Below are 17,295 nucleotides of genomic sequence, written 5' to 3' on the forward strand. Positions count from 1 at the left end.
CTGAGTTCGACGACTTCATTCCTACTTTCGAATACACGGTGAGTCAATTAATGCAATCATCAACTGAAAATAGAGAGAGGCTCACCCACGAATGTCTGGATGTTCTGTCTCAAATTATGGAATCGTCTCTGTCCACTTGCAATACATATCACATGCTTTGTAAAGTCTTGGCCAATCAGATTGTTCAAAACACCCGCTCGGAGTTAATTTCACTCAAGTCTTTCAAGGAACTTGTCTTGTGGCTTCAATGTTTTATCGGAAAGTGCAGGACTATCTATGAACAAAGTCAGGCCAATGAGAAACTGACAATATCTCTAAAGAAAAATTTGCAAGAATTGACGGCAACTTTGCAACATGTTGATCTGAAAAATTTTCCTAATCAATTGATTCCCAATTTAATTGCTGTTTTCTGCTCATGTTATTTTGTTAATCCATGTGAAAACAAAGCCAGGGCTTGGATAGAAAGTGTTTCATCGAATTATCCGAATAAATGGAATCTTTACCAAGTTGCAAGGAATCTGGTGCGTTACGGGATGTACGCAGAGGCCAAACCTCTCCTGAAAGATATACATAGTGAATGTCGGTCATCAAGGTCGCTCAACTGGATTGCAATACTACTACATATCTGTGATGCGGAGTCAATTATAAGTGATTCTGAAAACCGAGATTTCGATATTGCACTGGAGAGTTATCAGTGTGCTCTGCGTGTGATCTCATCGTATCCGACTAAATTGGCGAATCAAGAGTTCCAACGGACGTTTTTGAGGTTGCGAAGTGAGTTTCTGGATGTATGCAGTCAAGTGCAAAAGTGGGTTTTCATGGGAAAGCTATTTTCTTTTGATGAATTCGATGGTCCGCAAAAGTTAGTAAAAATGTTGATCCGACTAACAGTTTTTTTTCAGTGAAGTTCTTGATTTTGTGATTCTTGGGACCATGCATTATATTTATTCCCACCGTACTTAGCGGGGACAGGAACTATATACTCAAATGGGTTTTTCTCTTTTTTGTTCTGTCAATTTTGGCCGATCGGTATATTCGTCGTAGAAATCGTCAGTGGTATCATTAGAAAGCTCGTCAAGGGTAGAATTTGAAATTTAAAGATATTTTGAATTTTTGTTTTTTCGAGGAGGTCTAGGTTAAAAATTTTTATGAACATTCGATATTTGGGTGTTATTTCGTTCAATTTTAGCGTCATTTTTGCTAAGTTTTAAATTTTTGGTATATCCTAAATCAATATATTTGCACAGTAAAACAAAGAACAATTTTGCGTTCCTCTAAGATAAAATGGCTAGTTTTGATCTCATCGGTTTTCAATGTAAAAGATTCGGTTTATATTTGCGAGCTCTTTTTAAATTTCTTTTTGCAATTTTTTGGGTTTTCTCGTGTCATTTAGAGACACCTACTTTTTGAAATCCAGGTTCTAGTAATAAAAAATCCAATTTACGACCAAATTGGCTCAGTGAACATTTATTTTGTTTTCAGGAACACACTGCTTATGATTTTTATGGCTTTGGCACGGTTTAATCGTAATTTTGGTTGTGCAATTGGCTTCCTAAAGAAGATTATATGAAACTATCTATTGGTTTGAATGCATGCTTAGAAGTTGATGAGACCTTGAAAATTTTTTCGAAAATGAAAATTGACCGTTTTTAAACTCATTTCTCTGAACTTGTAGGTCCCTCCCAAAAATGACAGGTCCACTATGCTTTATATTGAAAAAAATAGTCTGGTTAGCTGTTTTGTCTTTTGTTTATTGGTTTTATGACTTTAATGCTAACTGTTCATAAATTTTTGTGATTATAGGTTTTCTTATTTGTAATTGTTGTTCTTTTTAGAAGTCTTGTTACCTTATAACAATACTGAAATTTCCCATTGGTGTTCAAGAGACTTTTTGATGAACTTGAAGAAAGTTAACAGCAAAAAACTTGCTGTTTTAATGGCTTTGACACTCCTTTCTAGTTCTTTTTTATGAATGTTTTTTTGCCTGTGTTTGCAGTCTTTTTGTAGTCATGACTTATTCTGATTAATGAATTTTTGTTTACTTCTACGTTACTCTCGCGTTTTTTTGAATTCTGGTTTTTGCCTGTAATTGTTTTTTTGTGAAGTCGTAAGATGTTTCTGATTAATGAGAATTCTCAAAAGCTTTTTTGATGGATTCGTTAAGGAACCTATTCAATTCAGTCATTTGATAGCCAATATTTTTATTAATTTCTTTTTACTTGCTTTCAATTTAGTTATTTCTTTTTTCTACTTAAAACATAGTTCTATCAATGAGAGGTCCAATCCACTTTCTTGTGATTTGAATTTTAACCTTTTTTTTGTTTTATGTTAAAGCCGATGTTTTATATCTTGGACCCTATGCTTTTTCTTAAATTTTGAGTGGTAATTTTTTTAGTTTGTTGTTGTCCTTTAAAATATTTGCGTTAATAGCAAGTCCCATTGATTTTCATTTGAGTTCCAAGTGAACATAAACAATATTTGTATATTAATGGATATAGTATCAAAAGAAATTGAAATGGCTTATAATAAGATAATAGCTGATGACGCTACTCTCGAATTTTTTTGAGTTCTGGTTTTTGCCTGTAATTGTTTTTTTATGAAGTCGTAAGATGTTTCTGATTAATGAGAGGTCTCAAAAGCTTCTTTTTCTTGCATTCGTTAAGGAACCTATTCAATTCAGTCATTTGATAGCCAATGTTTTTGATTAATTTCGTTTTACTTGCTTTCAATTTATTTGTTTCTTTTTCAACTTAAAACGTAGTTCTATCAATGAGAGGTCCAATCCTTTTTCTTGTGATTTGAATTTTAGCCACTTTTTTTATGTTAAAGCCGATGTTTTATATCTTGGACCCTATGCTTTTTCTTAAATTTTGAGTGGTAATTTTTTTAGTTTGTTGTTGTCCTTTAAAATATTTGCGTTAATAGCAAGTCCCATTGATTTTCACTTGAGTTCCAAGTGAATATGAACAATATTTGTATCTTAATGGATATAGTATCAAAAGAAATTGAAATAGCTTATAATAAGATAATGGCTGATGACGCTACTCTCGAATTTTTTGAGTTCTGGTTTTTGCCTCTAATTGTTTTTTTATGAAGTCGTAAGATGTTTCTGATTAATGAGAGGTCTCAAAAGCTTCTTTTTCTTGCATTCGTTAAGGAACCTATTCAATTCAGTCATTTGATAGCCAATGTTTTTGATTAATTTCGTTTTACTTGCTTTCAATTTATTTGTTTCTTTTTCAACTTAAAACATAGTTCTATCAATGAAAGGTGCAATCCACTTTCTTGTGATTTGAATTTTAGCCACTTTTTTTGTTTTATGTTAAAGCCGATGTTTTATATCTTGGACCCTATGATTTTTCTTAAAATTTTTGAGTGTAATTTTTTTAGTTTATTTTCGTTGTCCTTTAAAATATTCGCGTTAATAGGAAGTCCCATTGATTTTAATTTGAGTTCCAAGTGAACATATACAATATTTGTATAATAATTGAAATAGTATAAAAAAATGAAATAACTTATAATAAGATAATAGCTGATGACGATAATGGCTTCAATACTTTTTTCTCCTAGATTTTTTGCAAATTTTTCAGTATTCCTAATTGCTTTCAAAGGAAGTTTGTAGCAATTATAATAGTCCTGTTGGTCTTTTTTATGCAATTTTTAGCTTGACCGGTTTTTCGTCTGACCCATTTGACTTATCGTCCTCAAAAACGGGATAAACAGTTAGCTCCCAGTGGGCATTAATTTCTCTTAGAGCCTTTCAGCTCACTAGTCTCAAAGTATGCGTTTCGCAGAAATTGTAATGGAGACTTATACTTATAATGTGAGGGGTGGTTCTTAGAGGTTGACGGCGCAATTCGCTCCGACGCTAGTCGGTTATGTTTATCTCTAGTTGTTCTGTCGATCAGGTTTGCTTAGTTGAAAGCTAATAGTTTTTATGACTTTTGAAATTATTTGGTTTAAAAACTTCAATGGATTTTTGAACTTCGTCCCTTTTTTTCTTTTTAACAATTGGCTATCTAGTTCCTTATCTAGTAACTGGTTTGTAGTTGAGGACATAGTGTTCTGTAGTTTGGGTTTTATCTGTTGGTTTTTGAATTTTGCTACTATGTGCTTTTAAAATTAGATATTGAGTTTCTGCGATAATACTTTATTGCTGCATGGCATTATAAGATTCATTTAGTAGTTTGGTTTTGTTACAATTTTTTAACGCAATCATCTATTTGTATATATCTGTAATCTTTTTTGTTGGACAATTAAGTCAAAATTAAGGATGAGCTAGGTGGGAACATTACGTGCAAACGTAATTTTCCTTGATTTTTTCAGAATTGTTATTACCTGATTCTAATTGCGATTAGAGGAAGATTGCATAAAACATATAATCACGCTGACAAATTTAAGATATTTACAGGTATGAAAATCTTTTTCAAAACGGAGTTTTTTTCAGTTATCAAGTTTTTCAAGGTGATAGTGGTTAGAAGTTGTTATAGCAACAGATTATGTGCTGATAGAACAATTCTTCAAATTAAATTTAACACGGAAAAGTTTTCTCACTTATGACAATTTTTTGCATTAAAAGCAATTGGGTAAACAGTTGCCTTCATACATCGTTATCACTCGTCTCTGCTTTGAAAAATAGTCAATAAGACCATGACAACAAAAATAATTAATAGCCGCCGTCAGCCTCTCAATGGCTAATATTTAGGCGCTCGCTTGATCTTTTGATCATGTTTTTCGTTTTACATAAGTCACCATTTTCACGTTTGACTTCTGACTTACTTCACTCACTTTTTCAACTGAATGGATTTTAAGTTCTTTAACGTATTGAGTTACGCAATTTAGTGAATACGGTCAAAGTCAAAAGAGCAAAAGAAACGGGAGAAACCGATAAAGCCTGGTCATTAAGTCATTGAAAATTAGGTTATCAAAGTTCGGATCTTTTCCGTTTGTGCCCCCCCAGTACGTTATGCGCCCCCCAGCTACAGAGCACGTGCCATTACATAGTAAATCATTATGTAAAAATATGGCACGTGCGTCTGGGGGTGCAAATAATATGCGCCCACTAAGCTGGGGGGGGGGGGGGCACAGACGGAAAAGATCCCAAAGTTCATTAGAGTGTTTGCTAGCTGACATTGGTATTAAGCTTATTAGCTATCAGTTTAGAAGCTGAATTAAGTAAAGTTTTAGAATCTAGCTGAAGCTGCTTGCCATATTAGAAACTTTTTGACACTGAAAAAAAAACAAAAAAATTCGGTCAATTTGTCTTTTTTTTCTGTTTCAATCCCGATGTGCGTCAAGCGCGTCAACGGCGGCTATTTTCCCGGAATCTGCCGGCCATGTGCGTGGAAGTATATTTGCTGACAGCCCCGGCCTTTTCTATCGTCTCTTAGGGTTGATTGAGGTCAATTTCAGACCTATCTAACTTTCTCAAAAACCGATTTATTGAAAAACTGCCTAATAGGGAGATAATTTTTATTGCGTTGATTTAGCAGTGCGACCTTGGGACCTATGGCAGAATCATTGCTGTTACAATGGCGTCAGTTGAAGGTCATCACCTCGTCTTATGAGGAGTTGCAGAGGTCAATAATTGATGCCGACCTCACTACGCGACAGATCATTTGTGATTTGCAGACTCAGTGTCGTCTATTGTCTCTAAGCATGTATGCTTTGTTTTTGCCAACTGTGATGTCGGTTATTAGACTTCCTGAAGAGCACGAGGTCACAGAGAAAGGGATGCTAGAAGCCAAAGTATGTGGAATGGTCTTGAAAGCTAAGGTTGGTATTTTGTACATGTAACAATATCTCGGTTTTGTCATGGCCGTCAAAATTGTTGAGACGAGCAGAGATATAAAGTTTACAGCCAACTGGGGTTCTTTTAATTCATAAACATTATCATTGACATTCTCATTTGAACCATATAGATCGCTTATTAACCGTTAGCGTTGTTTTGGAGATCATCAATTTCTATATAAATGGGCGAAATTTGTACAATACGTGCTCATTCATTTAGTTTCTCTGATCATAAACGGATGTGTTCTTTTCAGAGCCAAGATTCACCGCTTCGTCTTGAATGTCTGAACACGATCATCGAGTTGATCCTGCAATGTTCCCTTGAAATGCCAAGATTCTTTTTGCAATGTCGCAGATGCACGTCAGTCCAACTGCTGACTTCCATCACACAAAATTTATCCGGAGAGCCTACAACCGTGTTTGCTGGGGAGAATCTTACGTTTAAAACAGAGGGAGTTGTAACACAAAAGTTGTCAAAAAACGAAATTGATCAGGATTCTGAGACAGTGCAGAGGTTGAGTGTGAAACGATGTAGAGTTATTTATCAAGTGAAGTGAGTCCCAATTTTTATTATTCCTTTTTACTTGATATTCACGGTTTCTACAATCATATTGGAATTTGATACCTGTTTAATACTGTTTAAATTCTCTATTTTGTGTCTAATTAGACTTTCTGCACTAGTTTAGTATTTTGCATACAATTGAATGTTCGCGCATTAATTTGTCTAAACGTATTCGAAGAGAATTGTTTTGTAAAAGCGGGGAAATTTGATCTTCAGGTTTTAGAATTTGTAGCATCAACCTTAAGCTTGCGACTTCTTAGGCAGCGTTAAATGAATTTTAATACCGTTTCAGCTGATGTCTTATAAATGGTTTCAGATTGGTTCAAGCTAGTCGCAGTATAAATGCCAAGTTAGGCCTGTGGTCGTATTCTGCACCTAGTGACATCTCTGATGTAGTACACGTGGACAAAAAGGGTTACTTCTTCAGCACTGTCCTGATCAAGCCTCCTATTCCTGGAAAGTACGAGGTGCGGATTACTCTCAAACTGATAGAGGAGGCATCCGATATTGAGTGGAATCACAATTTGGTCGAATCTGTTCTGTTAAAAGCAATTGATAAAAACTCAAGATAAAATTGTTACGATCAATTTTATTAATGCTATTTTGTTTTGTCAAACAATTTACTGTAAAAAATCTTGCTCTTTTTAAAAAAGAAAAAAGTTTAGATTTACGCTTGCTTCAATTATTTTCTCTCAAACAAAGTTTAGCTATCATTACGGCCATGCTGGTCTTTCTGTTCAATTTTTCCTTTGGATATTTTTTTCACTGACAGATATGACATTTCGTCCTCAAAAAAAAGAATAAACTGGTCAAGCCCGATGCGGTAACCTTATTGTGTATAGTTTCATAGAAAATGATGATGTGGACTAACTTCATGGAGGTAAGGGGCGATTTTGTTAGGTTTAGATTCCGCCGCTGATTTCACCCTCCCGCACTTCCCCTTCATTTCCCCTCTTCATTAGTTGCTCTCAAACAAAGTGTGTAGCAATCATTTTGGTCCTATTGGTCTTTTCATTGCGATTTGTCGCTTGATCGATTTTTCGTCTTAAGGTGTGGTCTTATCGTCCACAAAAACGGGATTCAATTTGTGAAGCCCGAGGGCATTAAGTGTGATCAATGTTCTTAGAGCTCTACTAGTCCCTTAAATATAAGTTTGCCCAGATCTGCTGAGGATACAATTGATTATTAATTGTTCTCGATCGAAGTTTGAAGCCATTATTAAAAATAAATCTTGTACGCAAATTTTTTTGCTTGACGCTTTTATTCTAGAACATATACGTTTCTCAGTGACTTTTTACGTCTTGACTTCATAAATTTTAATGTCACAGTAAAGTTGTTAACAAGTAGAAGTTTTGTCAAAAAATCTGTATCACTAACAGGTCGATTCGCAAACCAATCGCTAAGAATCTGATGCAATATTGTGATGTCGTAGTGTTCTTTTGCTGGTGATGAGACAGCTCGAGTTTGAGTTTCACTTCATGTATGACAATTGCGTACTAAAAATAGTTTCTGAATATAAATCTTAAACCGAGTGAACATATCCATATGGCTTTGATAGAATGTAGCATTAAATTTCGCTTGTCATGCCATTCTAACTTCACTGCTCTTAAATGGCCTTGAAGCGCTGTTTAAATTGTTTGTTGAGTTAGTAAGCTCAGCCATCACATCGCCGGCCCTGTTTTCCATCGCGAAAACATCTCTTTTTGGTAGTACAGGGGCGAGCTTCACTACCGGCCGCTTGTAAACTCCGTCGTTTGTTCGAACTCTCGCTAATCGAACCAATCCGTCAGACCCATCGATAGTCTTGGTAGCTTGACCCAGTTTATAATATTCACGCTTATCGATGTCTTGAATCAACCAAACAAGATCGCCTTCTTTAAGGGTTTCGTTCGCCGTAGATCGCCATTTTTACTGGTTATACGTCGGCAAATACTCCTTTCGAAATCTGTCACATGAGATTTGCATAGGCTTGAGTTTGTCGACAGAGTTCTCATTGATCGACAAAATCCTCTGCGCTGGGTAGATAGGGCAAGCAAACCTTCTTACTGCCAATCAAGAAGTGATTGGGGGTTCAATGCTTCTAAATCATTAACGTCTGAACTGACTGGAGTCAACGGTCTTGCGTTATTCGTCTGCGCTACAGCACACATCGTAGTTGAAAGAACGGCCTCTTTGACTGATCTGTTCCCCCACACAGCATACATTGCTTTCTTGCAACTTCTCACTAACCGTTCCCATACTCTTCCAAAGTGAGTTGCTGCGAGTAGGTTGAACTTCCGTCTAATTCCTAGTTGAATTAGATCTTCATCGTTGTTCCCTTCTTTGATCCATGCCGCAAAGTACAATGCAAATTATCGTTCAGCTCCAACAGAGTTTGTCCCATTGTCGCTGACGGTTGTACTCGGTTTGCCTTTTCGCGCAAAAAATCGCATAATTGCATTGAAACAACTATATGTGTCCAACTTGGAAACCCCTTCTATATGTACCGCCCTCATAGTTTGACATTTGAACAAACAAAACCACCATTCAACATTTGTAAAGGATAGATCGGGTAGCTCTTCGGGTAGATCGGCCATTACTGGTGCCATCGTTTGTGCTCTGCCTTTTCTGCAGTTAAGGCACTTGTTCTTGATTGATCGTCATTCGTTTGATCCATATCTTTTGCTGAACAATGTTTCTTACTTGCCCTCGGTGCCCTCGTTTTGATTTTCCTTGCGCTCGTTTCGCAAGAATAATTCAACCTCATGATGTTTCCAATGTAGCAATATTGGTTGCTTTGCATTGAAGTCCAATTAACTTTTGTCTATTCTGGCTTTGGCTGGAATAAGTAATTCTTCATCTAGGAAGGGTGAAAATTGTAGGATGTCACTGCTTTTTGGAATTTTCTTTCCAGCGTTAAGAGATTCCAACTGTTCACCAAACTTCTCGCTGTAGTAGCCTGAAGATGATTGCCTTTGTTTTTTTCTTTTTCTTCAACGCTGCCTATAAATGTTGCTGGTTTGTATTTGCTCAATGCTCGCTGTTCGTATGCCACTGTATTCAATAGTCTGTTAAAATACTAAATCGTTCCCACATAATAATAGCTTTTGTTTCTTCAGCTGGTGTCATTAAAACTGAACAGGTTATATTCTCTTCATCTGAGGCAAATATTAGGGTCACTTGCTCTGGCTACTCACTTTCTGGTTGCTTCAACCAGGCCTGCCCATTTAGGCACTCACTTCTGTCAAGTTCCTCAGTGCTGATTACTCTAGTGCCAATGACCGCTGGGTTGTTGACACCGCTCTCATGTTTCCAATGTGAAACATCAGTTGTATCTCGTATCTCAGCCAGTCGATTTGCCACAAACACTTGTTGTTTACGATGGGAACTAAGTATCAATTTCAATACTGTAGTTGAGTGTGGCCAAAAACTGCAACTTTGTATCATCATTGAATCTTCCTTGACTATCTGTTCTTTCAAACACTGCCATGACTGTCGCTTGCAATTCCAACCGGGATAATGAGGGATGCCGCATCGGTGCCATTCTGCATTTTCCAATGACAAATGCTAGGTCAGCTGAAGATTCTTTTGGCTGTGAATGTGGATAGGCCAGTGCACACATCGTGTCTTCAGATATATCAGCAAACACATGAAGTCTGTATTGAAGTATCTTATATCGATGCTTGTATCAGCTACTCTTGGAAGTTGCTCCTTCCATTTCAGGAGTTTGGCTTCTTCACCAGGATCCGCTTCGTTGTCCCAATGCTGTCCTTTTGTAGTCTAGATGCTTTTCAGGAGTCGTCTCATGTGAACATTGAACGGAGCGAACAATCGGATGGGGCCGAATACTAAAGATACTAGTGACAGAATCTTCCTTTGAGTAATAGGTGCTTCCATTTTTTTGTTCAAACCTCTGCACACTTGAAACTGTCATCAGTAAAGGTCCATTGTAGTCCAAGCACTGATGTTCCCTCTGAATTTGGTTCAACTTTGACTTGCTTCGTGCTGCTGGTTGACTTCAGGTCTTCTGGGTTTGCTTCGGTAACTGCATCGTTGTTGCTTATCCAGTTTTTTAGTTCAAATCCACATTGTGAAAGAAGTATTTGTAGAATACTTCTTTCAAAGAAGACTTCAATTGCTTCTTCAGGGGTTTCCGCCAATTTGATTAAATCGTCCAGGTAAAATTTGTTCTGTATTGGTTTTAACGCGATTGGATTTCGTTCTTTGTTGTCTGATCCCACTATCTTGAGAACGTAGTTTGCACAATTTGGAGAACTCTCTGCTCCAAATGCATGACGCTGATATTTGTATATCTGAACAGATTCACTAGTTTTTGGACGCCATTGGAACCTCAATCACCGTCTATTCTCTTCGGGAACTTGCGCTTGTAAAAACATCGATTCGATGTCAGCTGTCAGGGCTTTTGGTAATTTTCGAAATCTGACTTTCATTCCAATCAACCCGTGTAGTAGATCAGGTCCTGCTAGTTGCTTGTCATTTAGGCCTACTTCTTTGTAATTTGATGCAGCATTGCAAACACGTCTTACTTTGCCAGGCTTGTTAGGATTTAGCACTGGATGGAGCCGCAAATACCATTCTTTCTCCAAGGTGCCTTTCACTTCGGACTCGTCCAATATCTTAACGAATTTTTTTCTACATCTCTATCTATTGACTGTTGATACGAACTCTTCAGGTTTGGATCCCTTTGGAATCTTCGCTCCAGTGAGTAATGTTGACCGAAGGCTGAGCTGAAGTTGTTCGGTACGTTAGGCTCTGGTACACTCCACAGCATTCCCCACTTCGTTTCGCTCACCTGTAAACTTCGTAATCTTTAGCATCTTTTGTGCCTGCAGCCCCTTCTTTGACTGACTGACAACGTAGATTTTGGAAGCATAGGTTTCCATGTCCCACCAGCTTTGAATATTCTCAGCCACTTTCACATCTTCTCTGCAGGCAAAATGATAATTTTTTCTCTTCTTTTGCCCGTCATGGGTCCACTGACTACCTATCCTAGCTCTGTTAGAACGGCGAAAAGTTCACTTCGTGTTCTTATTTTTTAGACCAATGGGCGTTGTTGTTCGTAAGCATCTTGACCATGAATGATGCAAACTTCCATCAAATTGAAGCTTTTGTTGGGCAAGACGCTCAAGTGATTGAAGTTTTGTAGGTTTAGTTTGTGTTTCCAGTCCAATGGGCGTTGTTGAAACTTAAAAGTTTCTACAAAATCTGAATTTTGTTCAAAAGTTTCATTTTAATTCTGTATTAACATTTGGAATAAATTGACAAAAAATGGGTTTTAGGATTTTTTTAGTTTCAACTTTCTGGTAGTATTAGGAATAGTAGAGGCAAACACGAATGAGCGATGTTATCGTTAAAAATGCTAAATAAGCTGTTTTTGATATATTTGGTTTTGTGACAATTTCTTGATTAAAACTTGGAACTCTTAAGTTTAACACTTCATTTTGCAGACGCATTCCTTTGTCGCTTAAATGGCATGAACATCTTATATTTGATACTTCTTGTTCTTACTTTCTTGTTACATTTTTGTATTTTTTAATTAAAACTCAAAACAGATAAGTTTATCACTTATTTACAATGTCCAAATTTGAAACCTGCACAAAAATTCTGAAAATTTAGCTATTGTTCTTTGATTCGCGAATAAAATTTTTGGCTAATTTAACTTGGAAGCTAATGTTTTGTCGACCATTTTCCGATTCTAAGCACAATTCCGTTGATCAGTTAAAGTGCTAATGTACTTTAAAGTTTAGAGAAGAGGAAATCTGAAACTGATTGGTACAAATGCTTCAACTATCAACATCTTTAAAATTTTATATCTCCTCTAATTTTCCAGCTGTTGCCACTCTAAGAACCAAAAATTGTTGCAGTGTAAAGTCTAAGTCGTAGGCCCAACTTTTACTGGTTACTCAGATACAGATCCAGCGTTAGTGAAAATGGCAGATTGATCAAAATTTGCCATTTATTGTTGGCCAATAAGAATTGACAAATGTTAATACTGTTTTCTGATTGGTCAATTAGGATATGAATGTTAACATAAGTTTCCTCAGCAAACGCTTCAAAGCGAAAGATTGAAATAAGTTTTTGGTGGAAAGTGATCTCACGTTCGGATGTGATATATTAATATCAATTCCCACGGGCCAATGAGGCGTGGTCATGACCCGTGTGGCGCGGCTAAATCTGGTAGAATAATCTATCTGGTAAAAGGTTTCTGAAATTTAGGTCAAAGTTTTGATATCTGTTCTCAGTAGTATGTAGAACAAGTAAGTATTGTTTAATTTTGTGCCATTGTCTATTTGCCAGCAGAAGCTGACAATTGATTGCAGAAAGTTTGATGCAGATCCCCCTACCTACAAGAATTTGTTCCACCGAATTTGTAATGATTTTTCACTAACAAATGTTTTATGATTTGAAGTGTTGAATGTCTTGTAACACTGAACGCGTCATGTAGAATGCTGAGACTTGAGCAAAATTTTTATGCACTTAGAATTTCAATGTAAAAAGTTCTTGAAGGGGAGTGGTGGGGACTCCAGGCCCCTTCATGGTTTTAAGATTTTATTTACTAGATGTCTTTTGAGAAAAAAATAGAGTGTCTAATTTTCTCAAAGAATCAGATTCGTTGAAAAGTCTATATTCTGCCACGTCTATTTGCTGATAATTCACTCAAATTCTCATATATTTTTGAATAAATATCGGATACTAATAATTATACTCATGTTTTTGTGATACATTAATTATAGACACATTTTTGTTTATTTTTTGCACAGTTTCTTTCTTGGGCAATTGTGGTACTCAGATCCTTCGCAGTAAAATTCTTATCTAAAGTGTAAAGAGATTGTTAACGCACAACTTCTATTTACGTTCGTTAAAAGCAGACTGCACTTGATCTTTTCACTGTCTGTCTATCAGTGCGCAAGTACCTGTTACTTTGCTATGAACAATCGCACGGCGGTTGCAATGGTAACAAAACATGATGAAATACATACTGTATAAGGTAGTATTAATTCACTGCATCAAAGGTTAAGGAGTTTAGAGGTTATATGGTTACCCATGTACCACATTTCCCCTCAGAGACATAACAAAGTTTTTTAAGTTTATTTTAGAGTTAGTGGGGATCTAGTTCTCTCTTCATTGGCCTGTTCGATTTTCGGAATCTCTCCAGACTGTTGTGCAGGTGGTGGCTGCCGAGGTGTGCTTTCTTGGTTACGTTCTTGTATGAGGTGTGCGGGGTCAGCTGGGTGTTCGTCCACTTGCTGTACCTGGGAATCGTCCTGCGTTGTAATTGTGGGCTGGTAGTTAGCGGTTCCGGTGAAACGCTTCCTTGGTGAGCCTATTTCTGAGTCCTCAGTATCGTCATCGGTTGTGAGGGTATCGCTATTACCCTACTTTTTGGGCTTCTTGGTTGCTCGACTGCTTCTTTTTGGTTTTTTGGCCGTAGCGACTTCATGTACGTCGAAGTCCTCCTGGGGCATATAGTCTGAATCCTTGCTGTCGTCGAGTGTTTTTTGTAACTGTGCTGCATCTTCGAGGTCTTCGTTTTCTACTGGGGAGTCGAGCGGTGTTGTTTTCTGTTGGCTTTTTGTCCCGGTGCGTCCTCTCTTTGGTGATTGAATAAATTTCCTTTTTGGGTGAACCTTCGTGCGGTTTACCTTTAGGAGATTGGCTAGGTTGAGATTCGTGGGTGAATCGTTCGTCCTTTTTCTGATTGTCTTCTCTCCTTCGAGCGTTGCTTGTACATTGGTCCTTCTGATGTGTGTTCATGTGGCGTTGGATCTTGCCATGGTGGTTGATGACCGTTTTTCTGGCCGCGAATTTGATTAGTGGGATCTTTGGTTGTGCTGGGGTCCCGAAGCATGCTACTTCCCATTTCTGTTGTACCGTATCGTTTTGGCCGGGGTATTTGATGGTCATTGTAGAGCCGGAATTTTTTACCAGTGCCGCGCGTTCCGGAATGGCTTCGTATAGTCCTTGTAGCTGTTTTTGCTCCGGATGGCGGCGAGGGTCTTCCTGGCTAGTTGCAATCCCATACTGTTTTCGGCCAGTGATTGTAGTGGAGTTTGTGACGTCATGCGGAAGGTGCGCGGGACTTCACCTTTGTCGTTCATTGCCCATTTCCTATGGCTTGTGGCCGCACAACACCCCTATTCTGTCGATTAAGTTACACTCGTTTTTCCTTTTGGCTGCTGCCTGACTGTATCTCGTGAGTCTCTCCCTCTCCATTGTCTGTGTTGGATTGTTCACTGGTTGTTCCTCCACCGGTTCCGGGGGGTAAATGACTGTCGTGGGTTTCTCTCTTAGGAGTTCATCGAGTTCGATGTTTGTCTTTGCGTCGAGGGCCATTTTGTCCATGGGATGGGGGGGCTGGAGCTGGGTCGTTCCCAAAACGGTTCTAATCTTAATATGTTTCTTTTTTTCCCGTTGACTGCGCCATATAGTACTTAGATCCTTCACAGTAATATTCTTATCTAACGTGCAAAGAGATTGTTAACGCACAACTTCTATTTACGTTCGTTAAAGGCAGACTGCACTTTATCTTTTCACTGTCTGTCTATCAGTGCGTAAGTACCTGTTACTTTGCTTCACTATGAACAATCGCCCGGCGATTGCAATGGTAACAAAACATGATGAAATACATATTGCATAAGGTAGTATTAATTCACCGCCTCAAAGGTCAAGGAGTTTAGAGGTTATATGGTTACCCATGTACCACAGCAATTATGAAGTGAACGGGCTGTAAAAGTAAACAATTGTTCCTTCAACATTTCTGTTGTTACCGCTACTGCCTCACCTACAAATCTTTTTGTTATCGGTTCTGAGCAGTATGCGGAACCAGTATTATTTGTTTTTTTGTCATTGTCCATTTTTCCAGCAGAAGCTGACAATTGAATTTAGAATGTTGTTTGCTCCTACCCAAAAGAATTTATTCCGCCAAAAGTGTGATTGTTTTGCATGAATGAATCTTGAGGACTCAGATTTTTATTGTAAAAAGTGCTTAAAGGGGGGGGGGGAGAGGGGGGACTGCAGTCCCCTTCATGCTTTTGAGAGTATATTTACTACGCGTCTCTTTAAATTGAACTCCATTAAAATGCTGATCCCTGCAGCGTGTTAAGATCCAGAAATAAACTGAAAACTGTGAAATGGCATTGAAAAACACGATTTTTTTGGGAGACTTGCATTGGCATAAAGGACGATTCTTACGTTTAAAACCGAGGAAAACCGACGTTTCTTACGTTTTGAAACGGACAAAAAACGACGATTCTTACGTTTAAATACCGACGAAAACCGATCAAAACGACGAAAAAATACGTAGGGGCTTTGATCGGTTTTGGCGAAGTAAAAGCGACGAAAACCGACGATTCTTACGTTTTGAAACGGACAAAAAACGACGATTCTTACGTTTAAATACCGACGAAAACCGATCAAAACGACGAAAAAAATACGTAGGGGCTTTGATCGGTTTTGGCGAAGTAAAAGCGACGAAAACCGACGATTTCTTATGTTGAATCCGACGAAATTTTCAACGCGGGTCACCCAGCAACTATTGGAAAACAGAATTTTTAATTTCTACTCTTAGACAGAATTCGTGACAAATGTGTGATATTCGAGAAAAAAATAATGAGAAACGTCTGTATCCTTTTAGTTTAACTTTTGACCTGATTAGCATTCATGAGTTTGGTTGCAAAAATAGAACAAATTTGGTTCAACAATTTTGCCTAATCAATCATCCAAAGTTGAAGTTTTATCAATGCATCAGTTATGAATCACCGAGGGTATAGCAAACTGCAGCGGGTTAGTTATTTCACAACAAACATACTAGTTACGTAACAAAAGTACTCAGAGAGCTAGAGGCTTGATTTAGAGCTAATCAGGCTTCAATCTTAACAACTTGAACAAACAGTGGGCCAGGATGGACTCTAATCGGAACAATAACTGAAACTGCAAAGTCTATTTACTCAAACGTCTAGCCTTTATTCCTAAAGTGATCCATGTTTAAGTGTAAGTAAACTGGAGCCGATTCATTTCACAATGTTTATACGTCTCTTCAAATATCTCTTGGTTCCTTTGATACAACGTTTAATTCCTGTGTCCTGCTGGTTTCTCGTTTAATTCAGGCTCACTTTCACTAGCTCATACCAGATCAATTCTGCTCACTCAGTGATTAGAACTAAGTTCGTTTAATTATTTGTTACCAACTCTTCAGCATTTAACGTTCACTCATTGACAGAGGTAAAGGATACAGAGCGCCCGTGGTGTGCACAGGTACGAACCTTCGCATTGCGACCACAGAAATTTTAATGAAATCCATTATAGAGGCGTCATTCTTCTGCATGTGAACAAGAGGGCATAGATTTGCAATTCCGTATCCGATTCTATTTTCAACTTTCTGAAATCTTTAACAACTGAAATAATATAAATTACGATTGAGCTCAGGCTTATACGTATCCTTACTTATATAGTAGATATGTGATATTTTTATAAAAATTTGGATCTAACTTACGTATCCACTAAACTAATGGGAAATTTAAAATCCAATCTACTTGGTTACTCAAGACAGTTAGGTCAATTGTAGATAATAAATTGAATTATAAAATCGAAGTTGAAACAATAGTATCTTTTTAATGCAGGTGACTACAATTTTAGGTCAATTCGCCGTTTCGAAAAATAAAAGGCTGCGTATTCCCTTCGTAGATCCAGTCATATAGCATTAAAATATAATATCGCATCGGTTTTCGTCAACCATCGTTGTTTTTATCGACAACCATTATTGTTTCTCTTAGTTTCTGGGTGTAAAAATTATTTTTCGAACAAACACAACGATTCGTTTATCATTTTTTTTTTGGTCTCTCAAAGAAATGTAAACAAAGATTTTTATTTTTTGCTATATATTTTATCAACATATTTTGTTTTTTTTTCAAATTTATTTCTAATTTTTATGTACGGTTCATAGC

The 17,295-nt window shown here is 37.3% G+C and overlaps 3 protein-coding genes across 5 annotated transcripts in view; 2 read left to right on the top strand and 1 right to left on the bottom strand.

Moving 5' to 3' along the window:
- Positions 1-6,988, top strand: part of LOC142338952 (integrator complex subunit 7-like) — a 55,759-nt gene extending 48,771 nt beyond the window's left edge. Inside the window, exons 7-10 of one of the 3 annotated variants that reach the window (XM_075388628.1) lie at positions 1-862; positions 5,490-5,775; positions 6,045-6,343; positions 6,669-6,988. In XM_075388628.1, coding sequence (XP_075244743.1) covers positions 1-862; positions 5,490-5,775; positions 6,045-6,343; positions 6,669-6,924 — 1,703 coding nt within the window. In that variant the 3' untranslated portion in view covers positions 6,925-6,988. The remainder of the gene's footprint in view (positions 863-5,489; positions 5,776-6,044; positions 6,344-6,668) is intronic. The other 2 variants (XM_075388629.1, XM_075388630.1) reach the window with 2 other exon arrangements.
- Positions 1-17,295, bottom strand: part of LOC142339056 (uncharacterized) — a 187,277-nt gene that overhangs the window by 90,474 nt on the left and 79,508 nt on the right. The window lies entirely within an intron of this gene.
- The window catches only part of LOC142338988 (uncharacterized), a 239,736-nt gene continuing 238,852 nt past the window's right edge, over positions 16,412-17,295 (top strand). Inside the window, exon 1 of the mRNA XM_075388638.1 lies at positions 16,412-16,606. The gene's annotated coding sequence lies outside the window, so the exon portion shown is untranslated. The remainder of the gene's footprint in view (positions 16,607-17,295) is intronic.

This window comes from Convolutriloba macropyga, chromosome 1, assembly GCF_964194025.1.
Source record: "Convolutriloba macropyga chromosome 1, txConMacr16.3, whole genome shotgun sequence".
In the NCBI taxonomy this organism is placed as follows: domain Eukaryota; kingdom Metazoa; phylum Xenacoelomorpha; order Acoela; family Convolutidae; genus Convolutriloba; species Convolutriloba macropyga.